At 41.4% G+C, this 27,254-nt stretch overlaps 1 protein-coding gene across 1 annotated transcript in view; it reads left to right on the top strand.

The window, feature by feature from the left end:
- Positions 1–25,545, top strand: part of CDC20B (cell division cycle 20B) — a 51,385-nt gene extending 25,840 nt beyond the window's left edge. The window contains exons 7-14 of the mRNA XM_061608520.1: positions 5,536–5,635; positions 10,203–10,322; positions 11,754–11,950; positions 14,640–14,734; positions 16,159–16,384; positions 16,720–16,845; positions 18,776–18,893; positions 25,442–25,545. Coding sequence (XP_061464504.1) covers positions 5,536–5,635; positions 10,203–10,322; positions 11,754–11,950; positions 14,640–14,734; positions 16,159–16,384; positions 16,720–16,845; positions 18,776–18,893; positions 25,442–25,545 — 1,086 coding nt within the window. The remainder of the gene's footprint in view (positions 1–5,535; positions 5,636–10,202; positions 10,323–11,753; positions 11,951–14,639; positions 14,735–16,158; positions 16,385–16,719; positions 16,846–18,775; positions 18,894–25,441) is intronic.
- Positions 25,546–27,254: the final 1,709 nt, after the last annotated feature.

The following is a 27,254-nucleotide window of genomic DNA, read 5'->3' as shown; positions in this document are numbered from 1 at the left end:
TTTTGTGGGGAGGACTGGATTTCATTTATTTATGAGAGAAGGTTCAAACTGCAATGCCGGACGGACTTTCATCAAGCTCTTGCTGATTACAGCGACACGTTTATCTTTTCTTTAAAGAAAAACGGACTTCAACAGGCAGATAAGCATCCTTCTTTCTATTTTCTTTTTTTACTTGGTTTAAATTGGTGTAGCAAAAAAGAGATTTGTCAATGAATCAGCTGTGAAGAACTTCTAGGTGAGATTATGGCTTTTCTCTTTCACTAACAAAATTAAGAAGGAAAGAAATCGAAAAAGCTTATCTTTGTTTTTATCGCAAAAAGCTGTCCTGGAGGTGCATTCTAAAGATACCAACGGAAGAGGGATTTCTATTTCGAGGAGGGGGGAACAAAAACTTTTTTTTTGGTCTATTTCATTTTGACGAATCTGCTTATTCACAACGCCACTAATTGTTTTGATGTTGGGAACTAAGTTTGTTTTTGTATTCCTGAATACATAGAGATAAGGCAGGCTGTATTGTCTACACTGATATAAGCAAGCCTGGAACATTAACCCAATTGTGGCTGAAATAATTTTTGTTTCTGTGGTTTTAAGAAAGACAACCAGGAAAGTGATTGAGACCATGGAAGAAATTATGTTTCAGAAAATAATGGGTGAGATTGAGATAACGAAACAAACCCTGAGACAGGGTAGACAGGAGATGAAAATTGAATTTAACAAAATGACGCAGGAGCTTAAAGAAACAATGGATTTTGTGAGAGAGGAGTTTGATGGGATAGGGAAGCTACAAGCCCTGGAGATTGGAACAAATGTGAAATTGGAAAAAGATTTGGAGTTTATGGATGTTAGAAATAAAGTTTACTGTTTGGAATTCAACGTTGTCTCTGAAGAAATTAATGAAGATTTTGGTTGTAAAGTTATCAATGTCTTGGATAATTTTCTGGACTGGAATGATGTGATGGAGCTTGACATAGAAAAAATCTATGGAGTTGGCTACAGATATGTGACAGTGGAGAAACTCTTAAGAAATGAGCCAGTGCATTTTGTAAAAAAGAAGAACAGAGATATGACCTTGCAGCAATATTTCAGCAACATATTCAGAATTCTTGACTGGAATGATGTGATGGGGCTTGACATAGAAAAAAGTTATGGAATTAACTACAAATATGTGACAGAGCAGAGATGCACCCAGAGCAGAGATGTGACTTTACAACAATATTTCAACAACATATTCAGAATTGATGGCAAGGACATATTTGTGATGGGGGAAATTCCCATCAGACTCTTGTTATATGACTATGGCTATGACAGCAAGATCATCATGGGATACTGATAATGGACGAATGGATACTGAAACCACTGGATTTAACAGGACTATTGAAGATGGAAGATGGAATTAATATTGATAATGGAAGAATGGTTATGGAAATTATTGGACTTAACAGATTTGACGAGATGGATTAATTGATATGTTTACTTGGACTATGGCTATGACAACAAGATTATTATGGGATACTGATAACGGAAGAATGGCTACTGAAATTACTGGACTTAACAGGATTATTGAAGATGGAAGATGGAATTAATATAGATAATGGAAGAATGGCTATTGAAATTATTGGGCCTAACAGATTCGAATTAGATGGATTAAGCGATATGTTTATTTGGAGAAAAATTGAAAGATATATCTCTCAAGGAATTGAAACCTCTCTTGGACTTTTTGTGGAAAGAATAAAATAATGTTTATGAGATTTGATGATTGATTAAGATAACTACTGGAGGAAAGTGATTTTATAATATAATTTTAGAGATAGGATTGTTATATATTGTAGACCTATAACTGATCTGCGACAAATCGGAAGTCAACATTTTATTTTATTGTTTGGTTGTTTTTGTTTTGTTTTGTTTCTTGTCTTTGAAAATTTGAATAAAAATTAATGATAAAAAAAAATAAGTATGTATTCTCAACCACTATTCCCAGAAGCATTTGAACTAGACGCCTACGAGTCTTCCAGCTGTCACTGCTTGGAGCATCAGCAGGAAAACATCCTTTGAAACCAAAAGCACATTTAAGGCTATGAGCACACTAGCTGCCTACAGCAAAGCATTTCCATTGGCCGCATCTGGAGGGGCAGTGGGTTGATCAGTTTTGAAATCTGTTTGACGCTGAATTTTGAAGAAAAGCATTCAAGCTGCTCCTTCCAGGTTTTACAGTAAAAAGGGGGTGAGGATTGACTAGTGTCTTGTTTTCAGAAAAGAGAGGTGGAGATGCAATGGAACTGGCTGAACAGTAAGTGTGTATCTACCCTCAAAAGAGAAACTTCCTGTTGCATGGGCTTTGAGGACCCGTTGCTGCTTATGTGCAACATTAGTCCTGCACATCTGGGTGACAGATAGCAGTTTGAATGTGCATTTGATTTCTCCCTTCCCTCCAGAAATGTGTAGTTTCTGGGTGAGCAGCTCTGAAGGAGCACACCAGCCACCAGGGGTGGGGATTTTGAGACCCAGGGTCAAATCCTCTAGGCCTTTATGTTTGGCTGCAGGCCACATGCCCTCCTCAGCTACATCATCTTGTCCTAAGCCACAACCCTCACCTGCACTATTTCATGCTCTCCTTCAATGTGTTGCCTGGCTGGAAGGCACCCATGAACTCTGATAATGCCTAATGGTTGCCTGGATGGAGGATAGAGTGGGGTGTGTGAAGAAACTAGCCTAGTGTGCAAAGGTCAAATGTACATTACTTGCTTTGCTCACTTTTGCCTCTGGCCCTGCCCACCACTGGCATGTGGCCCCTGGAAGTTTTCCCAGATGGGAATAGGGCCCTTTAGTCTGAAAAATGTTCCCCACCCCTGTGTTACTGCAGTACAACAGGTGAAGTTTCGGCTAGTGCAGAACTCGGCTGATAGAATTTGGACTGATTTATCTAGATCAGCGTTTCCCAAACTTCTGCATTCATTGAGTTTGTAAAGTTGTCATCGACCCCAGCCCAAGTTCTTAGGAATGTAAATGAAAAACAAATCAAGGAATATCAGTAGATAATCCCCATTTATTAGTCATCAATCATTATTGCTAGGAATCATAAAATGTAAATAATAAGGAATACAACAAGTGAAAATGATAATGATACCATACTTTTTATCTTCACTAATGAGATGGATGGGCCTGATGGGTTTTAACAGTTGAATTGTGTAATCATCTTATTAAATAAGAAGGTTCCTCATTGGCAAGGGAGGTGCACTCTGTACATGCCCATGCCCTTTATTTCTGAGCTTCATAGTTCCTCATTAATTATTTTGCACTACACCGGGTAAATTTCTTTTCCATCCCTAGGCCCTTTCAACCCCTAGGTCTTTATTCATCCCCTGCATGGTCCCACTGAACCCAGAGGATCAATATCAACCACTCTGAGAAATCCTGATATGGATGGAGCCACATTGCATCCACTCAGAAGGAGCTATGCTGGCTTGCTATTTGCTAGGAGAAGGGCTACAGCTCAGTGGCTTTGCATGCAGAAGGTCCCAGGTTCAGTCCCTGCCATCTCCAAGTAGGGCTGGGAATGTCCCATTTGAAACCCTAGAGAGCAGCTGCCAGTCAGTGCAGGTCATTCTGAGCTAGATGAACCAATTGTCTGACTCAGTATGAAGCACTTTCCTGTGTTTTTAAGCCTAGTTCAATATGCTGGTGCTTACCTATAAAACCCTATATGGCTTGGAGCCCAAATATCTAAAGGAACACCTCCTTCCATCAAAGCCTTCTTATGCATTAAGTCTAGCAGAGGAGGCCTTTCTCAGGTTCCATCTGCAGCAGGGCTTCCCAAACTGTGGTCTGTGGACCATGAGCTTCATTCAGGTGGTCTGTGGCTTGTCTGTAAAAATACAGTTAAAAATCATACAGCATCAAGCACAGCACATTACAATTGCTTTAAGAGGCAGAGAAATCATTAACTCGTCCACCAAGACCCTCAGGAATTTTCAAGTGGTCCATGGTGAAAAAAGTTTGGGAAACACTGATCTGTAGAAGAAGGCCACTGTGCATGTACACAAGAGAGGACCTTCTTGGTGGTGGTGCCTTCACTTTGGAATGCCCTCATTAGAGAGGTACATCTGGTGCCGACACTGTATTATTTCTAGTGCCTTGTTAAATCCATTAAAAATTATTATATCTTAACTGGTTTAATTGTTTTATTCCTCTCAATTTTATTGCATTTTTGCTTAATTGATCTATGTTCTTTTAATATTGTGTTGTGGATTTTAAAGTCTTTTGTATGCCACCCTGAAATCCATTTTAACGGAAGGTGAGGTTTCTATATTCTGAAAACAAAAATAATAATAAATAAATTGAATTCTGAAAGCAACATAGGAAGTTGACTTATACCAGGTCAGATTATTTATCCCAATATTGCCTACTTTGACTGACAGTGGCTCTTGAGGGTCCCGGACAAAGGTCTTTTCTATTACCTGCTACCTCAGGGGTGGGGAACTACAGGCCTGGGGTGGGGCAAATGTGGCCCTCCAAACCTCTGGCCCTCAGAATTCTGTCCAGGCCATGACTCCTCTCCAGGCCACACCTCCTCTCTCCAAGCCACACCTCCTCTCTCCAGGCCACACCTCCTCTCTCCAAGCCACACCTCCTCTCTCCAAGCCACACCTCCTCTCTCCAAGCCACACCTCCTCTCTCCAAGCCACACCTCTCACTATCCCTGCTCCATGCCTTCCTTAAGTGCTTTTGCCTGGCTGGATTGTGTCCTTGAACTGTAATAATGCCCGTTGCTTGCCTGGATGGAGAGATGTGTGAGATGTTTGTGTGTGCAGAAACCTGTGTGGCTACAATGTAGCCTACTGAACAAAGGGTGGCGACACATCCATTGCTCTGTCTACTTTTGCCTATGGCCCCACCCGCCACTGGAATGTGCCCCCCGGAAGGTTGCAGACAAGGGAATGTGGCCCTTAGGCTGGAAAAGTTTCCCTGCACCTGTGTTGCCCTGATCCTTTCAACTGGAGATGCTGTCCCATCACCTGCTAGCTAATCGTTTCAGCTGGAACCTTCTGCATGCAAAGCACATGTTCTGCCACGGAACTATGACCTAGATTGGGGGTTCTCAAACTGTGGTCTATAGGCTTCCTTTAAGGTGGCCCACAGCAGGTCTGGAAAAAGCAGTGGGCACAGCAGGCACAGCTGCTGCTCCATCATTCTTAGAACCTGGCGGTCCACTCAGAAGGTGAGCAGGACAGACCGGAAGTGACGGGGGAAGGAGGCATTTGAAAGGAGTGGAGAGGACTTGCAGCAAAGTTAATGGGAGGCTAGAATTAAGAAGGTTAAATCTTGATTCAACAGCAATCTCATAGCATCTAGCACAGTGCATACAACTGCTACAACCGGCAGAATCATTAAGTGGTCTGCCAAGACCCTCACCAATTTTCAAGTGGTCCATGGGGAAAAAGGTTTGGGAAGCAATGGCCTAGATACATGGAAGATATGGCTAGATACCTGGAAGATAAAGACTTTAGCTTTTTTTCTTTCCTATTTGCTTTCTTACAGAAATGTCTGCATCAGATGTTAATCACTGAAGGGAATCAGCATGGCAATCCTGAAAAGGAAGGCATCAGGATCTGCGAAAAACGCAAGTGCCTTTGGAAAGGTATGGCACAGATCCCATTAATGTTAGTGATATGCCTGCCTTTGGCAGTAAGGGTAGCTGCATAAGATTAATTTTTATCCCATGTCAGCTCCACAAAAAAGAGGGCCTTTCCCACCTGCCAGAAAGACCTTTTCCAGTAGCTTCTCATGTTACATGTGACAGCATGTGACACCTCTGCTAAAACATCTGCACTGGCTGCCCATCAGACTTAGCTCAAGGTTCTTGTGTTTGATCTACAAAGCCCTGAACAAGTTGGGCCCAGGATATGTTAAGGGCCACTTGGGCCCTTACATCCCAGCTTGATCACTGACGTCATCCAGAGGAGTGCTGTTAGTTGTCCCCTGCATTACAGAGACCCAACTGGCTTCATCTGAGGCATTTAGTGTCACCGGTCCAATCTGTGGAAAGCTGTCCCAGCAGAGATGCACCAGGCAGCCTCACTTTTGAGTTTTAGGAATCTCAAAGATTTTTTTATGCCGACAGCTATTTTTTTATTATTATTATTTTTTGGTATGGTGGTACAGACATACTTTCATAAATAAACAAACATAAATTCTGCCTTCAGCAGTATGAATTTACCTATGTACCAAGATCTTGTCCTCCTCTATGTTACCTAATAGCAGAAATACAGTGGGTGAGCACTGCAGGCAGGGCCTTTTCATTTGTGGCACCTAAACTGTAGCAGGCCCTCCAGAGTATAGCTTACTTAACTCCATCACCCCTTGCTTTCTGTCAAGTGGCAAAAATGTAATTGTTGGAATTAGTGTTTAGCCTTGGGTGGGTTTTTTGTTCATTTTAATTGTTCTGTTTAAATCTGATTTTTTTGTCAGCACTGTGTATTTGTTGTAATCTAACTTGGGTGGGCAGAGGATCCCTGAGTAAAAAAGTATCTAATAAATCAGGGGTGGGAAACTGTGGTCTTCCAGAAGTTGGGCTAAACTCTCATCAGTCCCAACCAGCATGGCCAATGGTCAGGAAGTATGGGAGTTGTAGTCCAGCAACACCTGGAGGGCCACAGGTTCCCCATCCCAGAAAAATAAATAATCTGGTTCCTGTTCCAAACCTCCAACATAATTACCCATGAGTCTCTTGTATACCTGTTACTCTCAGCTTTAACCCTTTCTTGTCCCCTCTCATTCCCTGACTCTGTGGATGCCAATCTTTCCAGCACCTAATCTGCAGTTTCAATAATCAAGGGTTGCCTTTCTTGCCCACGGTTCATCTTTCATGCTGAAATGAGGTTAAGCCCATAGGAAATTGCGGTGTGGAAACCTCAATGAAATAAATAGGATTTGCTCAGTGGTTCTTGTGCTGCATAGCTCCCCTGGGTCTCAATGGGAGAGTTTCCACAGCCCTGAGGTCCTTTGGGTGGAGATGTCAGTGAAAGGAACCTGGGGACTTTTGCATGCAAGGAATTGGGTGATGGACTCAGCACTTGCATGGCATGCAGAAGATCCAGATCTAGACCTTGGTATCTCCAGTTAAATGTGGTAGGTGATCTGAAAGATCCTCTGGCCGGAGAACTACTAACAGAGTAGACAATACTGAACTAGTTGGACAAATAGTCTGATCTGGCATAAGGCGTCTTCCTATCCAATATACTCTACCACACATGGTTTTCTCCATGTATCAGCAATCTATTTGCAACCCTGTTGTAGCATGTGACATTATGCTGCTGGTGCGCTCCATTCTAAGCTTGTATGTTTTGGTGCAACAAGTTTTAGCTCTTAATTTTTATTCCACAGAACCAGGCTCTCCATGTTTAATTTTTCCTTCTAAAGCAGCTCAGTGGCAGCCTATGTGAAAAAAAGACCCTGCACAAAAATGTATACTGTCACTTTAATGCCCTCTTTACACAATGTCATAATGCAGAGGTAACCAAAGTTGTGCTCTCCCGAAGTTGTTGGGCTACAACTCCTGTCATCCCTGACGGTTGGTCATGCTGGCTAGGGCTGATGGGAGTTGTAGTCCGCAGCATCTGGAGAACATCCTATTTGGCTTCCCTGCCATAGTCAATATAATCTAGCTCCTCCCTCAAGACTTGGTAAGGTCTTAGTCATAGTATTTTAGCAGCAAAGTGCCAATGAAATCCCCCACAAGACTGGCTGTGCTATTTGCTCCTTTGCCTTCCCTTTTCAGTTAGTCAGGGTCACTTTCGTCATAGGATGAGACTGTGTAGATGACAGGTGAGAAAAGTGGTTTTGCATTTCGAGGGTCTCTTCAATGGGAACTTAAACCAATATCAGCATCTGTTTCGCTTCGCATGGGGTTTTGAGGTCAGAGAGCATCTGAACAAAACGTCTAGAGAACATAAGGTGGTTTGACAGGTACAGAAAGTCTTTGCACGGAGAAGCACACTTTCAAAAACCTGTCAGCCCATGACATTGCAAAAACACAATTTGATGGACAGATTTTCTTTCTGAATAATACATGCTGAGGAAAGGGAGAACTGCTGTTTACTGAACTAAACATGAAAACCAGAACTTCAATTAAAAATTAAGCTCTGGTGTAAATGATGACATGGCAAACATTATATATCCGTCTCAGTTTAGCCCCACCCCACCCCATGCTTTTCTTATTTATTTATCTTCTCCATACAAGACATAATGAACGTGTGATATCCAGCGTTAGTAATACCCAGAGTAGACTGAGTTCCTTAGCCCATTGATTTCAATGGGGCTACACTGAATATTGCCCAATGCATGCTTTTTGCTGTCACAAGATGTGGTAGCAGCCATTAGCTTAGATGGCCTTAAAGGAGGATTACACAAATGCATGGAAGGCGGGTTTATCAATGGCTACTGGTTATGATGGCTGTATGGAAGCTTCACTTTCAGAAGCAATGCTGGCATGGATCTGATGCAAAACTGATCTCTATCCAGTAGGAATGGGGAACCTGCAGCTCTCCAGGTGTTCTTGGACTTCACCTCCCACCAGCACTAGCCAGCATGGCCAGTAGCCAAGGATAATGGGAAATGTAGTCCAACAACATTTGGAGGGCCACAGCTGAGCCATCACTGCTGTCCAATGTCGATCACCTGAGTTGGTTGCACTTTGATATACAGTTGATGTTCAAATGACCCATAGATTTGCATCTCTGTAGACAAGACCTCCCTCTGTTGGTTTCACAGTTCAGGCTGTCTTTTCTTCTTCCACAATGGCTTGAGTGTGTAATCTATGTGAATTTGTTTCTGCCAAAAAATGACTCCTAATATGCTGAAATGAGTTCAGTAATTTCTACTGTGGACTCCTTTGGGGTCATTCTCCTGGTGGGACATTTTCTTCTTGTCTTTCTTATATCCAGTCTTTGGGCAAGTCTTAACTATTGTAGCCATTTGGTATTGTTGGTTGGCTCACTCCTGCCTGTAATTCCTGGTTCTCCTTGTCCAGGTGGCCCATTCTTCTTCTGTGTAGGACACTCTTCTTTCTCCTGCTTTACTTTGAAAAACTTAACGTTGATGCATAAGAGTCTAGCCCATGTCAAACGTACATTTATTTTCGTGCTGAAAACATTAATTTTCATATTGACATTCAAATTTTGAATTATGCGTGCTGTCATTGCTGTTTTGAAATATTGCAGGAAAAGCTGTGATTTCCTTGCTATAGTAGGATGAAGAATAATCCCTGTAAGGATTTCCCCACTAAGAATGACCTCTCTGTTCATTTTGGTTGAGGGGCTAGATGTACACACACACACACACACACAAGTGAAGTGATTTTGCGCATGCATGTGACTTTGCCAATAGTCCCTTCCAGCAGCATCTCCTCCCACTCTATGGAATGCCACACCAGAAGTATGGCAGATTTTTTTATTTGGGTATGTCCCCTCCATTCTTTTGAATGGAGCAGCTATTGATTCGGGAGAACATAAAAAGAGCTTTCTGGCCCTAGCCAGTGGCCCATCTAGTGCAGCATTCTGTTCTAATAGTGGCCAGCCAGATGCCTTTGGGAAATCCACAAGCAGGATTTGAGTGCAACAGCACTCTCTCCTCCTGCTGTTTTCAGCAACTGGTATTCAGTGGAGCTAAAACATATCCATCCGGGTTAGTAGCCATTGACAGCCTTATCCTCCATAATTTGTCCTACTCCTCTTTTAAAACTATCCAAGTTGGTGACCATCACTGCCTCTTGGGAGCGAATTCCACTGCTGTGGGAAGAAGCACTTTCTTTTGTCTGTCCTGAATCTTCCAGCGTTCAGCTTTGTTGGATATCCATGAGTCCTAGCGATAGGAGAGAGGGAGAAAAACATTTCTCCATCCATTTTCTCCATGCCATACATGATTTGATACACTTCTATCATGTTGCCTCTTGCTTGCGTTTTCTACAAACTAAAAAGCCCCAAATGCTGTATCCTTTCCTCTTCCGTGTTTCCTCTTTCTGTTTTTTGTTTTTGTTTTACATTTCAGATACGGTTGTAAACTAGGCCAGCTCTGCTTTATGCCTGAGCTTCTCTTGGATCTTTCCTGGGGCTGTTAATAGGCATCTTAATCGGATGTAATAATGCCTAAGAAAAATGGCTGTGCAGCTTTACCAGATTAATTGCTATACCCTGAACTGAAACCCACAGGTTGCAAGGATGGAAGAAAGAGTGAATGTGATGTTCGTGACATTTCTGCTCATGCTAAAGGCTGTCCACCACTGGAGCCAGATACTATGTTTCACATCACAGGTTTACGTAATGACTACTGTAAGCTTCTATTTAATTTCCTCTTTTTGTAGTTGAAGGCAAGAACTTTTAAACCTGTGTCTTAAGTCAAGCACAGTTAATGTAGAGCTCATGTATATCTATCATAGCCATCGAGTAATAGATTTGGGGAAATCACAGACTATTCTAAAATTGAAATGAATCAAACAAATTAGGGACGTTCATATGATTACTTAATATGCAACAATTTAGGACCCACCCTGTATTTGTGATTATAAGTTGTTTTTAAAATGTTTTTAAGGATATATTTAATTTTTTTGTAAATTCGCCCTGGGATCTCAGGGTGAAGGGTGGATAATAAATTAATAATAATGATTTATGTTGATGATTTTATTTTGAGATTTATGTTGCTGAAATGAGATTTTTCTGTTGGGGGGTTTGGTTTTTACACAGAGAAGGAATGACTGGAACTAGTATTATTTATTACATTTAATATCCTGCCCTTACTCCCGAAGGAGAATAATAAACATTTTTTTTAATCATTCTAAAAACAGTTAAAAACATTCTCTCAAACAGTGATCTCAGGGTTGCCAGGTAGCCTCTTAGCCATCAAATGCATGGGTAAGTGGGAATGTTTTTCAGTTCTTCTTAAAAGTTAATGAGGGAGATAGACACATATTACTAGTGAGGGCATTTCACAAGTGGGGAACCACCACCAAGAAGGGACTATCCCAGGTCACCACCAACCAGGCAAACCCTGTACCTTCAGAACATTCTCTGTGCTTGATCTCAAGTCAAAAGAATCCATCTAATTCTGAATGCACAAGAGTCAAGTTTTGATATCCTTTGAGATCTGTGCAAGAAGGTAGATTTATGGAACTCACTGCCACAAGATGAGGTAATGGCCGCCAGTTTAAATAACTTCAAAAGGGAATTGAATAAGTTCATGATAGTTATGTCTATCAATGACACTTAGTCATGATGGCTATGTGAGTGACTTTTGGTCAGTTAGGCCCTCTCAGCCTGACCTACCTCATGGGGTTGCTGTGATGATAAAAGGAGGGGGGAGGAAGAGAAAAGAACCACATACACAGACCCTGAGCTCCTTAGAGGAAGGGAAGGATATGAATGTAATAAATAAATAAATAAATATATCATATGTAAATCACTCTGACATTCTCTGAAGAAGGGTGGAGTTTAAGTGAAATAAATAACTCTTTTCCCCCAGAGCTTTAAATTTTTTTCAGTACACTGAAAGTCAACTAGAGTAGTCAGTACATGAGTCCTTTCACACCTCTTCACAATTATAATATAATATTTTCTAATCTTATTTAAGTATCCTGCTTTTGTAGTAGCAATTTTTGGTGTGTTCCAGTCAGCTAATAGGAGTATGAAGAAATAACTTAAGTTAAAACTATTTCTTGCACCTTTGGCGCAACTGCTAATTTAAAATAGATTTCCCCCTCCCTCCAGATCTAAACATACTGGACTGGAGCAATAGGAATCTCATTGCTCTTGCTCTCGAATCTGCTGTGCACATTTGGAATGGAGAAAGAAATCAACATGTGGATAACATAGATATGTGTTCCAGTTCCAAATATATTGCTTCTGTAGCATGGATGAGAGAAAAAGCTTACCTTGCAGTTGGCACTAGTGATGGAGACATGCAGGTATTGGGTACTTACTTTCATAAAGCAAATATGGCACCATTGTCTTCATGTCCTGTACTTCAGTTGATAAAATGAAGAAATCAGAATATCATCAGAGAGTATGGCTTGGATCCCAGCTATAGTTTATTATTATTTATATATTTATTACATTTCTACCCCGCCTTTCTTTTTCATGATTGAAACCCAAAGTGGCTTACATATGGTTCCCAGGCAGTCTCCCATCCAGGCACTGACCAGACCTGACCCTTCAGCAGGAAGCTGGCCACATGCGCCTTCAGACCATAGCCTGGGACCATAGTTGCACTCTAGCTGTGTCTGGCTTCTTTTGTCTAGTGGGAAAATTCTTGTTTGGGGTGTGAGAAGTCAGGGGATAAATTCCCAGATGAGATCTTGCAATGAGAGGAGAGGCCACACCTTTGGAGAACGGCCATAGTTTAGTGGTACAGCACATGTTTGCATGTGAAAGGTTCAATCCCTAAAAGACCCTCATCTGAAACCCTGAAGAACTGCTACCACTCAGAGTTGTAAACCAGGGATAGATAATGACCCAAGTGTCAAAGTAGCCATCCAGCCTCTCCATGACTCTCCCTGGGCCATCCACCTCTCCAGGTCCTCACTGGCCCTGCTGCATGCCCACCTTGAATGCTTTTGCTTGACTGGAATCTGTCCTTGAACTGTGATAATGTCTCTTGTTTGCCTAGACAGAGAACGGTGTATGTCTGTGCAGAAACCTCTGACTTTTGCATAGCTGGAATGTAGCCTTTTATACAAAGGTATTGGTAAGAGTCATAATCATTGATCCTCTACCTTTGCCTCTGGCCTCATCTGCTGGCATGTGGCCCACAGAAGAAAGGTCCTCACAAGTAGGATGGAAGAATCCGTCTGTTTTGGGTCTCTCCGTTTGTCATTTTTCCAATCTTAAATTTGGTTCTCCACATTTCTGCAGCATTTTTAAAAAAATTCTCATGAAAATTCCTCAGCATTTTAGTGTGAGTTTCTCCTAATAAATACATTTTTGCATGCAGTTTTGACTGATGTACACATTTTTGCAAACAATTTCTCCAAATATAATGCATTTCTCTGTGTTATTTTCACATATTTATTTTTTGGGCAAACTTTGCATTTTTAAATTTTGCTTGGTTGGAGAACTGCATCACAAAACCTGGATGTGTGCAAATTTCAAAAGATGGTTCTGTTTCAGTTCTCATATTATTTTGGAAAGTACAAATTTGATAAATTTGGCTTTCAGTGTGAACAGATTGGATTACTCCCCATCCATATTCACAATGGAAAAAATATCTCCTCTCCTGTTGTACAGTACTGATCTAAGTGAATCAATGGTGGGAGAGGGTGTTTTGGGGTAATAGTGTCCACCGCCTGAGGCATCTCCATATTCAAGAGATTGACCAGGGCTTCGGCAGTATCACCAGCCATGCTGGGAACATCCCCCAGAGCATTCAGGAAACCATTAGGATCCATGAGTCTCTGGGGGCAGACTATCTTAATTGGCCCTTCACCCCTGCAGAGGATACCAGGGGCACAAAGTCTAAACCTGATCAGGTGGTGATATGTCCATGAGAACAGAGTCACTAAGAACCCTTCCACCCTCAAATCACCATCTTCCTGTCCCCAACAAAACAGAAGATCAAGTGTGTGTCCTGCCACATGAGTTGGTCCAAATGATATTAGAGACAGCCCATGGTTGTCATGGCAGCAATGAAGTCCTGAGGTGGACCTATGAGCCTGACCTTGGCATGTATGTTGAAATCACCCAGAACAATCAGCCTGAGGAATCTCAAGACCAACACCGAGACTAGCTCCACCAGCTCAGGGAGGGAAGCTTTTGGGCAGCGGGGTGGACAGTACACCAACAGAGTTCCCACTTTGTCTCCCAGACCCACCAGGCACACACAATCAAAACCAGAGGTGTTAGTGACAGGGTACCTGACAGGGGAGATGGATTCCCTGCAGACAATTGCAACCCCACCTCCCTGCCCCCTGGATCTAGACTGCTGGAATACCACAAAATCTGTTGGGCAGAGCTGGGAAAGTCCCACTCTGCTCTGGTCATTTAGCCAGGTTTCGGTAATACCAGCAAGGTCAGACCACTCATCCAGGGCAATGTCGTGAACTAACGTGACCTTGCATTCATCAGCAGCACAATAAGATCCAGGGAGTTCCCAGCGTGACTACCATTATATAGCAAGGAAGCCACAAATGGAAGCCTGATTGAACATAAGGATCTCCCTTACTAAATCACAGTGTCTGCCATTGCAGTGCCCTATAATGAAAATCCGAATAGAATGAATATTTTAAGTAGCGTTCATGCCTGTAAGCATAGAAATAGCTGTTGCCATCTCTTCTAGAATAAACAGTCTGAAATACAAAGGGTGTTGTTTTGTGCATGTGGCATAGTCTTGCGATCTATTACGGTGAGTATTACTGTTTAATTGATACTTGTTTTGACTCTTCTGTTATTCAAGTTGAATGAGCACCTTAGGCTAATGTTTTTAATTCTTCCACCCACCTTTCAGGTCTTTTATGCAGTATTTTACCTGAACAAACAAATGACTTGACATTATAAATAATAACATTATAAATAATCAGCTTGAAATTAAATGAGCAAGTTGTGCCCATAAGGGGTGGCTTATTGAATTCTTTGATTTTTTTTTCTGCCCCCCCCTGTCAGTTATGGGATATTGAAACCCAAAAGAGGCTGAGAAATATGTTTGGCCACATATCTGTAGTGGGAGCCATGAGCTGGAATGGATGCATGCTGAGCAGGTAAACAAAGACACATATTTGTGTACCAGATATATTAAGGTCTTATTAAAGTTTTTATTCAGGTTAGATCCTCATTATATTCAGCAGGTTGCCCTGTCTCTGGGGACGCTTGTGGAACACACATGCTTATTTGATGTAAAGTTGTCAGCAGTGACGGCTGGTGGCTCGATGTCAGTGGGGCAATGGAATCCACTCTGAGTCTTAGTCAGAACCCTCAGGGAGCTATCCAAGGTTTTGTGGGAGGCAGTTCCGAGCACGTGGGGAAGGAAGGGAGAAAGGGCAGAGTCTTTGGAGGCAGCTGGAGAACTTTGGAGGATGGTGAAACTGGAGGACCAAAGGTCATTGGAAGGGATTATAAAGATACAAGGGAGAGAGATAAGGGGAAGCAAGGACATGGAGGGCTGTAGAGTAAGCACAAGGAGCCTTTGCTCGCTTGCTAGGAGCAGGCAGGAAGGCAGCAGCCTCTTCTTGATACCTCTTTCAAGGGCTTCAGGGAGGCTAGATCCAACATGGGGAATCAGACAGCTTTTGGTGAGTTTACATTTTTTGAGACAGAGCAGGACTGAGGTGGAGGGATTCCTGAAAGACAGCATAACAGTGAGGAGTATGTGACATTGTTGTAATGCCTCTTAAGATGAAAGTTGGGTCCTCATATAGAATTTTCATTCACACCGTTCTGACATTGTCCAGGTTTCACATTAGCTTGTAGAAACCTAACATATGAACTGGACAATTACAGAGCAGTGATGATCCCTAATGTTAGGATGCCTGGAAAAAAATGGTGCCTTAATCACAGCATTTGCTGTTAAGAAAGACTTAAATTTCCACTTGTGGTTATTTGAATCCACATACCGTTAAACTCATACAGTGACTCTTTACGTTAGTTTTGTTTTCTAGTTTGGTTTCTAGTTTGTATGTGAACTCAGATGCAGTTGAAAGTTGTCACCTAAAGATCTGTGTGAATTGAAAATCGTGATGTTATCTTTTCCATTCTGGTTGAACTTCTTCATAGGCCAGCTCATGCTGTGGCCACTGGGGACCTTCGCTAACTCTTTCTTGGCTCCCAACAGCATTAGGCCTTCTATATTATCCCTCTTCCTTATGCTGTTGCTGAGCAGGATTGAATATCCTGCCCTGGCATGTCGATGAGAGTTGTCTTCAGACTGACAGATACCAGGGCAGAGCCTTTTCACTCATAGCCCTGCATCTATGGATTTTCCTCCCCCTGAACTCATTAGCACTTAAATTTGCATTTTATATAATGAATGTGTTTGGATTAGCTTGTACTTTTCATTTTTAAGGGACGTCTGTTTTTAATGTTCTGTTTATTCTATTTGATGTAACTATCGAAGGCATGTACATTTCTCATGTCTGAAATTACATCATTTCACATTTAAATATTGCTTGTCTCTTGTTGCCCTTAGTGGTTCAAGGCTAGGATATATTTATCATCATGATGTTCGAGTTCAGGATCACGTCGGGATGGTTCGGCAAAGCAAGCAGAGTGTTTGTAGCCTGCTGTGGTCCCCAGACAGCAAACTGCTGGCATGTGGTTCTAGTGATGGTTTACTGAATGTTTGGACTAATGATCTAGGTGTGACAATGCAGTGTAGGACACTGACCTCCATTCTCCAGTCCTCAGCAGTGAAGGTAGGATGAAGAAAAAGTCTTAAAATTTAATATGACATGTAGAGCTCTGTCAGAATGTATACCCTGTTAGTATTGCAAATTGCTTCTTGTCCTAAGCAGAAAATATACCTGATATTTACTTGTGTGCTCTGGAAAAGCTTCTCTGGAACTTTTCTGTAATAGTCAACTTGATTTGTCAGTTGCCTGGTGCAGTGGACAAGCACCAGAGGACCATCACTTTATTTAATTTTATTTTATTTAACAACGTATATAGATACCACCTGAATGTAAAGACCTCTAAGCAGTTTACAAAGTCATTTAAGAGTCATTCTACTGCTGCTTTTCTTCTCCATTAGGCAATAATGTGGTGTCCCTGGCAATCTGCAGTAATTGCCACAGGAGGTGGAATGAAGGACCAGTTTTTGCACATCTGGAATGTAAGCAACATGGAATGCCTTGAAGCTGCAAATACAAAGTCTCAGGTGAAGTTGTAATTGTGTCTGCTCTGCTTTGCTTCAGCTTTTCTGAGCTTACCTTTAGTAGTATTTCCAACCTCATTTACTACGATTTCTGTACACCAGAAGAACAAAAGCTGCTTGTAACTTCAAGCCCCAGATGAAATAAACGACAACTGAAGAATTGCTCTCACTTTGTTTATATGGAACTATGATTAAAGTTGTTAGATACTGTGCAATGGAGGTACATATGGAGCCTGTTCTTGTGACTGGCACAACTTCATACTCATCAGTCTTGATCACAATGCACCTGGCTTGCTCGGTTTGTAAGAATACCAGATACAGATCGGATTGCCAGTCTTATACTTTTAATTCCACAGGGCAAATTGTCAAAATGCTTTACCTCCTCAACCCTTGCCCCTGATTCTGGATTGTCTGGTCTGATAGCCCCTTCCTCACCCATCCTTCCTAGTTCCATAGGTGGTCAAAGCCCTTTGCACTCCAAGTTATTCTCACACTGAACTGGTCAGATGCTGTTGGCTTCTCTCCTTTTGTACACTTTAATGAGCCTGGGTACCTTGGTCCAAGTGTAGAGCTACAGCTCACCCATCCATTTTCTGAGTTGAATAGGTCCATTCTAATAATAAATAATTTAATAATAAATAAATTTAATAATAAATAAATAAATTCTCCACTTTCTCCCATTTTCATCATGACGTTTTGTCTATTGCCTGACAATTTCTTGCCTCCCATGGCATTGGCCATGCCAATATTATGTACCACCGTTTTTGCTTCAAAGAGCAATTGACATATAAATATGTATAATGAAGCCTTTTTTTTTTTAAAGTGGATTCTGGATGGAGCAGTGTTGAGCAGCGATGTTGCAGCAGTAGAGTGCTTAACCCTTTCCCCTCCTCTTGTTTCTATGATTTATTTATTGCCCTTAATGAAGATGGCGGCCAAGGTTTCCCTAAGGTGCTGAAGCCCCTGCTGCCATCTTGGTTGATGCCAGAGATGTGCGTACGTAGCACACACGCATGCCATCAACCAAGATGGTGGCGGAGGCTTCATCCCCTTAGGGAAACCGTGGATCACGGAAGTGGAGTGGAGGGGCCCCTCAGGGGCCCCTGTAGCTCCAGGGGAAGGGGAAGAGGAGACAGGTAGGTGGGGGACGTGGGGGGAAGGGGAGCAGAGACAGGTAGGTGAGGGGCATGGGCCCCCCCGAGTGCATGCACATATGTGCACATGCGGGGGCCTGGGGCAAGCTGATGCCCAAGGGCCCTGACATGCCTGGGGCCAGCCCTGTTTATACCCCACCTTTCTTTTCATGATAGAAACCCAAGGTGGCTTACATATGGTTCCCAGGTGGTCTCCCATTCAGGCACTGACCAGACCTAATCCTGCTCCAGCAGGGAGCTGGCCTTATGTGCCTTCAGACCATGGCCAAATTGCATTCTCAGTGGCTTTCCCCCTTCCTGCAGGGATCAAAACATGGGTCAGCATTTATTTGGGATTTAATTGCAAGTGAAGGAGGGAGCCACTGGGAACTAATTGGATGAGAGAGCAATTGCTCTCCCAAAGCTTCTTTTCTTTTTTTTAATGGGAAGGTGTTGGGACTCTCTTACATACATTTGCATGTAGGGTGTAGGTTGGGGTAGCCGATGTGGTGCCTTTCAGATGCTGTTGGATTACAACTCCCATCAGCCCCAGCCAATGGCCGGTGGTCAGGGATGATGGGAATTGTAGTCTAACTACATCTAGAGGGCACCATGTTGGCACTCCTGGTGTGGATTGGTACCAGGATGTACAATGTAAAATCATTTTTAGCCATTCCATTATGTATTGCAGTATGAGTGCCCAGAATTTAAGTGCAGATTTCAGTTACGTCTAAAAGCAGCTGAAATATATGTCTGTCATTCTAGAAAAACTAAACGAGCTTTTGAAAAAATTGTTCCAGGTATGCTCTTTACTCTGGTTACCAAAAACCAAAGAATTAGTGACTGGTCAAGGCTATCCTTGGAATAAGATGAATGTCTGGAAGTATCCCATCCTTTCAAATACAGCAGAGCTTTACGGTAAGCATGCAGGTAATTTGTCTGCTTACACATTTGCCAGATATCCTTGCATATGACCAGAGAGCCTATTTTCAGTTTTGCACTGAATATTCCAGGGTGTGGTCACAGATACAGTGAAGATTAAGAGCTGTATTCAACTAATTAGTTTCACTAGTGGAAGCCAGTGCAAGGATTTCAGCTAGTGCAATGGGACCTTCTCCAATTCCCTCCCCCTTGCCCTCCCTAAATCTGGTCTAGAGGGTCAGGAGAACCTTAGAACAGCAGATGGAAGGAGAGGGAAGACTGTTCCCTCAGGCAAGCAGAAATGCTTGCATTGGCAGAATGATCTCCTCAGCACTACGCTGAGTACAAACCTGAATTTTTGAGAATAATAGCTCTTGTGTGGCAAACACAGCAGTGGAATTGCTAATATTTTCCTGAACGCAGCTAAGAGAAAGGTACCACTCAAGCTACCAGTTCACTAGAAAGAAACTGAATCTTTAATAATTCCATGGAGTTGGGAATTTGGAAAAATAGAATATTTCCTATTGCAGCTGGATGCTGGAACCAAAATGACTTTAAAAATAAACAATTTGAAATATCATTAATTCTGTGAAAGATCCAAATGTAAAGAAGCTTTGACTAATTACCCCCCAAGCTCCCCCCATGTGATCCAGAAACCATATCAGATTAATTTGAAGAATATCCACTGGGCATTCAGAATTAATCTGGTTTTAGATCAAACCTATAGGATGGCCATGTGTTCTATTTTACCGAGGACAGTCCTCTGTGTGAAGGGCTGCCAGAGGATAGTCCTCTACTTGAAAAACTCCTCTGTTGGAAGAGTTGTTCAGTCCAAGTCTGGTTTAAAGATAAGGAACCATTCGGAGGGAGATGAGGGGCCTTACAGTTGCCCATCAATAGTTAACACCTTCTCAGCAGACAGGGAAGAAACGCACAGATGACTTAGTCGCAGTCTTCCCCACCCACTATGGTGTGATGTCTTTCTTTTTTATTATTATTTTAATAATTAATTTTATTTGCTTTTATAAAACATACAAACATAAAACAGAACGCTACAAATGTATTGTATTTCTATTTCAATTATAGTAATTATTTCTAAATCTGCATCTCTGCATATAATACGCACATTTGTGTCATCTTTTGTTCTCTTTTTTTGGTGATGCATTTTCTCTTTTCTGGCAATTTGTAAGTGGCCATTCTAAGCCTATACTGACTTAAGCTAGTGCCTGCCAGCCACTTCCTCCTCCACCAATAGATTTCAATAATACAATTACTGTGGTACCTGGAAGGGCCTCAGGCTTCAGGCCAGAGGTGCATAATAGCATGCAGGGCTTCTGAGAGCCATGGGGAATGTAGTTTGCATAATTCTCACCATCCCTGGATGATGCTTATAGCATCATCTATGGCCAAGAACCTCAGGTCTGCTGTGATGTCAGTCCATGAGCTCTTTTCAGTGCCCTCCTGCCTGAATGTTAGGAAAAGGTAAGGGATAGTATGAGGAGAGGGCAGAGGGCAGGTTATAGGCGGAAACCTCCCTTTTGAACCAGTCCAGATTGTTTCTGGGCCAGATCTGAAATAGATCTAGAATGGAAAGTCTCTTGAAATCTGACGTCCAAACAGGCCCAATTCAGATTCCATGCTCTCTCCAGTATTGACATTTCTACTGAACACTGGCAGGTTTAGTTGCTTCTGGTTCTTATGGCTATAAGTTTAATTGGCTTTACAATGTTTTACGGTTGTTTTAGTTAAGTTGTAGTTTTTTAAACTGAATTTTATTGTAAAACACTGACAATTTTACTAAAGGACAGTATATAAATATCCTAAACAAACAGATGGTTACAGTGTGGAAATCAAGCTATTTTTTAAAACTTTTCCAAAACATTTGACACAGGGAGGACAAAGCCCAGCCTGCATGATGGTTTGACTGGCCATCTTAGCTCTGTTGATTGTTGGGTAGATGTGGGGTTTTACACACTGTAACCAAATGCAGCTAAACCTGTAGTTTTATCAACTCATCAGTTAAACCACTTAAATCCTGCAGTCCTACTTGTTGGTGTTGCATGCAAATTTCATTTCCTAGGTCAGCTCTGACTTGCTTTACATACATCTGGAAAGATGTATAGAACCTGGATTAACTGTATCAGTTTTCTTTATTTCATTCTTTATAACATTCTGCTGTTTTATACTTTGCTGATTTCAGCACCATCTTATGAATACGGGTTTAAGATTATTGTGATTGCATTATTACCTTTGTGGTACCAGAAGTTCACATTTCTCACCCCCCCATTTAAAAGAAAATCTTTTATTCTGAGTGCCTATTGATGCATTCTATAATAATAGTTGTGTGTGTGTACTGCCTTCAAGTCGATCCCGACTTACGGTGACCCTATGAATAGGGTTTTCATGATAAGCGGTATTCAGAGGGGGTTTCCCATTGCCTTCCTCTGAGGCTGAGAGGCAGTGACTGGCCCAAGGTCACCCAGTGAGCTTCATGGCTATGTGGGGAATCAAACCCTGGTCACCCAGGTCGTTTTCCAGCACCTTAACCACTACACCACACTGGCTCATAATAATACTTAGGGTAATGTAATACTAATACTGATACTCATACTCATGCTTCACCATAAGGTCCCAGAGCAGGTCACAGCAATTTAAAAATACAATATTAAAAGCAGTTTAAAACAAAATAACAGTCACAAGAATAGGATGGGTTGTCAAAATATCTCTCTCGAGTGTCAAAGGTCAGCGTAAAGAGTTGAGTCATCAGCATATAACAGACTATATAATGAACGTGCCAAATGCACATCTGTGGTAAATATTTTCTGGGAATGTACTAGATCAGTCTAGGGGTTGGTGGGTGTTGCAGATGTGAGTGCTTACTATTCATGGAAAAAGCAGCATAGGGACACAGGCAGATACCTTACACCAGGGGTTCCCAAACTTTTCTTGAAAAGTTACACTTTTATTGTTTTTATTACATTTGTAAGCTGCCCTGAGCTCTTTTTTTTAACAGTGGAAGGGCAGGATATAAATCTTAATACATAAATAAATATTCCAGTGTTGGAAACTACAGCCTAGACATTTAATGCTGAAAATGTACATTAAAAAAAAGATTTCTTACATATTCCTTCAGTTTTTTTGGTAATTACTAAGTACAAAAACAAAACAACTGGATAATGCAACTATTAATATGCTTATTTTGCATAATTAACAAATAATTTGCATAATATGCAAATTAGCCTGCCCAGATTTGTGGGACTGGAATATGGCAACCCTATGCATGTAGCCTGTGTCATTTCTTGACACTACTGTCCAAACTCTGGCTGTGGAACGGCTGAGCCTAACAGAGCAGCAGGGCTACCATTGCATCTGTAGCCCTGGTACTCATGCTGGCCAGGGAAAAAGGCAGCGGTGGCAGGGGGAGGGCAGTCAGATTGTTTTGGGGCAAGGCTGAGCTAGCCTCACTAATGTCACATAATGGCATCAGGCTGTACTAGGTCTGCAGGCTGGTGAAGTGAATTGCCTGCTCCCCTGCCTTCTTCCCTGGCTGTGGATGCAGCCATGGCCGTACTGCTCTGTTAAGCTATGATGTTCCCTAGCGGTAGCTTGGACTATGCCAGTGTTTCTAACCTGCCAAATGCAGTTCTAGAGCCTTGAAAAGACTACAAAAATGAGACCAGGGCCACTTCTACACCATACATTTAAAGCAATATTATATCACTTTAAGCAGTCATGGCTTCCCTCAAAGAATCCTGGGAACTGTTAAGAGTATTGAGTGTTGTTAGGAGACCCCTATTCTTCTCACAGAGCTACAATTCCCAGAGCTCCCTGGGAAGTTAAACCACTCTGAGAACGTACTGAATTCAGTTGACACATGCATATTCCCCAAGGCCTGTTGGAGATTATGTGCATTGACCGGGAAATGTGCACAATTCCCTCTCCATGGATGGATTATGTATACATTCTCCATGAGGCCTGGTGAATGTGCATAATGGCCAGTTATTATGCTCATTAATGACTCAACTTACATTCTGTTCCACTGATATATTTATTTCCATTTATGAATCACTTCCTATGAAACATCTTGAAGTGATTAACAATAATAACATCAGCAATATAAACATGTAAAACAATTTCACATGTAAAAACAATTTCATATATAAATCTAAACCAATCCAATATAGATACAGATTCGGATAAAAATATCCACCTAAATGGTTTGTTGAAAGAGAAATGTCTTCAATAGTTGCCAAAGTGTGGACTTCCGGGAAGGGTGACTTAGCCTGTGCCTGCTTTTGAGACGGGCTCCTGCCTCAAAAGAAGCTTATTCAGATATATCAGTCAGATTTTTTTTTTTTTTTTGACTGATTAAACTTCTCCCGGGTAGGGAGAAACGAAGAGATTAACCTCAAAGCCTATTTTTGTTGGGACGACCAGATCTCATTAATTTATGGGACGAGGTCCAGCCGACGAAGGTGGGACGGATTTTCAACAACAAGCTCTATCTGATAAAGCGAACGTTCATCTTATCTTCTAAGAGAGAACGCACTAACAGGCAAGCACCCTTCTTTCTATATTTTTCTTTTACTTGACTTAAATTGTTGCTGTTTAAAAGAGATTTGCCAGATTGATCGGTTTTTGACATCTCACTGGGGAGCCATAACTTCTCTCTGCTACTCACTAATTAATAGCTTATCTCTGTTTTTGTTGCAAAAAGCTGTCCTGGATTTGCATTCTAAAGATATACACAGAAGAGGGATTTCTATTCCAGATTTTTATTTTGAAGAATATTATATTGTCTGAGACTACTCTCTTTTTGGTCTATTTTATTTTGACGAATCTGTTTCCTGACGACCGCCATTAATTGTTTCGATCCTGGGAACTGCATTTTGTTTACTTAAGCATGGAGAGATAAGGCTGTCTGCTCTGTTTATACTGTGATGTCACCAAGTTTGGAGTATTAACCCAATTGTTGCTGAAATAAGAAGTGGTTTTCCTATATTTTTCTTTTAAAATGGCAATTAAGAAAGTGGCTGAGAATCTGGAAATAACTATGTTTCAGAAAATAATGGATGAGATTGAGATAACGAAACAAAACCTGCGACAGGGCTGTAAGGAGCTGAAAATTGAATTGAGTAAAATGAAGCAGGAGATTAAAGATATAGGGGTCCCTGTGAGAGAGGTGACCCTGGAAGGGGTCCCTGTGAGAGAGGAGACCCCGGAGATTGGAACAAACGTGGAACAGGAAAAAGATTTGGAGTCTATGGACTTTAGAAATAAAATCTATTGTTTGGAGACACAGGAGATTAAAGACATAGGGGTCCTTGTGAGAGAGGAGACCCTGGAGACTGGAACAGGGGTCCCTGTGAGAGAGGAGACCCTGGAGACTGGAACAGGGGTCCCTGTGAGAGAGGAGATCCCGGAGATTGGAACAAACGTGGAACAGGAACAAGATTTGGAGTCTATGGACTTTAGAAATAAAATCTATTGTTTGGAACTCAATGTTATCTCTGAAGAAATTAATGAAGATTCTAGAGATAAAGTTATCAATGGCATGGATAATCTTCTGGACTGGAATGATGTGATGGAGCCCAATATAGAGAAAATCTATGGAATTAACTGCAGCCATGTGACAATGGAAAAACTTTCAAGAGATGACCCAGTGTATTTTGAAAAAAAGAACAGAGATATGATTTTACAGCAGTATTTCAGCAACCTATTCAGAATGGATGGCAAGAAAATATTTGGGATAGAGGTAATTCCCATCAGACTCTTACTATATGACTATGGCTTTGACAGCAAGATTATTATGGAATACTGATAATGGAAGATTGGATACTGAAATTACTGGACTTAACAAGACTACTGAAGATGGAAGATGGAAAATGGAACTAATAGGGATAATAGAACAATGGCTACTGAAATTACTGAACCTAACAGATTCTGATGTGATGGATTAATTGAAATGTTTATTTTGACTATGGTTATGACAATAAGATTATCATAATTAGTAATGAGATGGATTAATTGATATGCTTATCTGGAAAAAAAAATTGATAGATATATTTCTTAAAGAATTGAAACCTCTCTTTGACTTTTTGTGGAAAGAATAAAGTAATGTTTATGAGATTTGATGATTAAGTAAGATAACTACTGGAGGAAAGTGATTTTATAATATGACTTAAGAGACAGGATTGTTATATATTATAGACTTATAACTGATTTGATCTTTGACAAATGGGAAGTCAATATTTTACTCTTTATTTTTTATTTTTGTTTTTTCTTTTTCTTTTTTTCTTTTTGTTTAACTATTTTTGATTTTGTTTTTTGTCTTTGAATGTTTTATGATTTCGTCTTGTATGTTTTATGAAAATCTGAATAAAAATTATTGAAAAAAAAAAAATAGTTGCCAAAGTGTGTATGTGCTTTTTTACTTTATTATTATTATTATTATTATTATTATTATTATTATTATTAAATTTATATCCTGCCCTTGTGGAGCCGTGTGTGTGTGTGTGTGATATGTATATGTGTTGTTGTTGTAGGCCACAAAGGAAGAGTTTTGCACATGGCACTGAGTCCGGAAGGAAATAGGATCTTTTCTGCTGCAGCTGATGAAACAGCTTACATTTGGAAACACAGGATGTAAGCAAGACTGGTGCACCTTTGGAAGGAAATTGCTCCAGTTAATGTTGTATATTATGTGTGGCGACTTTAAGTAATCCATACATTCATAATGTAATCCAGTATGATGTTGAGAGGATTATGACTAGATGTAGGAAATACAGGTTCTGAATTCCTATCAGCTATGAAGCTGCCATTTTCAGGTTACACTCTCTCTGAGCTAAAGAAAGAATAAAGAAATGTCCTGGACAAATGGGGAAAAAATGCAGTTCACTCTTCGGTAGACTGGAAAAGGCAGCATAGATTCTTCAGGTAGGAAACTCCATGGAATCTTGGAAGAGCAGCAGTTGAAACAGCCGCAACAAGACTTGGGGAGTAATGAGTTGGTGGGTTGCTCTGAATGATCTCTCAACCTCTGTGATTCAGTTGTGAGAAGAGTCTGCTAAAGTCAGTAAGCTTCGCCAGGCAGATTCCCTTTTGTTAGGAGGATGGGCCTGAATGGTTTGCCTTTGCATAACTAAAGAAATGACCATAGAGATTCCTTCTGGAAGGGGACATGCCTTCCTTTGCCCAGATTCCCCCTCTCTGCAGGGAGTGACATCATCAAGCTCCTTGTGAAGAAGCTGCAGGTTTTGCAGGCTGCAACTGGCATAAAACCCAGAGAGCTGAGCCGCTCTCTGGAAGAATCCGATGGCACTGGCAGCCCCTGTAGAAGCCTAGGGTCAGGTTGTAGGAGTGTTAATACCGTGGCTCTCTATCTTATGCTAGTATGTATATTTGTAAATAAATGCAAATATAAAAGAATGGCACAAGCCTCCTGTGACCATCTTCCAAAGGAAATGGAACCCTGGGTGAATGCTGCGCACCTGAAAGTGATTGCCATTCAAAGTGAACCTTGATCATCATCTCTGACCATTGGCAATGCTGGCTGAATCTGATGGATATCTGGAGGGTCACAGGTTCCTGTAAATGAACAGAAAAGAGGGAGATGAAGTAATTGAAAAGTCAGGCTGTACCTTTCCTCAAAGGTAAGCCAATACAGAAAGGTTCTGTGCCCCCCCCCGATCCTTCTCCTAAACTCTATCGGATGCACTTCTAGGCCAGCCTGGTGGCCTCCAGATGTTTTGGACTGCAGTTCCTATTATTCCTGAGCTTCAGTCATTGTGGCTGGGGATGAAGGAAACTGTAATCCAAAGCATCTGGAGGGTACCAGGTTGGGAAAGCTTGTTATAGCCCACTGTCACAATCCTGCTATTGCTCAAATAATGCATCCTATTAAACATGCACTCCACCTGTAGGCACCTGTACCTCCCCTGGGACTGGGGAGAACTAAATTCCCACTCAGCCATGAGCCTCATTGGGTGACTTTAGGACAGTAAGGACAATCAACCATCTCATAGCCTAACCTACACGCAGTTGTGAGCATAAAATCCAGGCCATGACCCACCCTGCTTCTGCGGGACCGGCTGGTGCCGGGGAAAGCTTACTCGTATTTTGCCATCAGAGAAGCTGATCAGATGTTCAACTGAAGGTGTCAGACTTGCAAGCATAGAAGGAAAGAGAGAAACAACTCACAGCTTTGTTGAGGGCAACCTGAGATGTTTCTGCCGCTCCAAGCGCCTGCACCACCCTGTATTTTCACTGGAAGTTGTAATTGCTGTTTTTTAAATAATGTTATTTGTTAGTTAAATTTTTGTAAATTGTGTTGTTTTATTGATGTATTTCTATATTTGT

Source organism: Rhineura floridana, chromosome 1 (assembly GCF_030035675.1).
Source record: "Rhineura floridana isolate rRhiFlo1 chromosome 1, rRhiFlo1.hap2, whole genome shotgun sequence".
Taxonomy (NCBI): domain Eukaryota; kingdom Metazoa; phylum Chordata; class Lepidosauria; order Squamata; family Rhineuridae; genus Rhineura; species Rhineura floridana.
The sequence above is the reverse complement of the archived record's forward strand: the minus strand, read 5'-3'. Positions and strand labels throughout refer to the sequence as shown.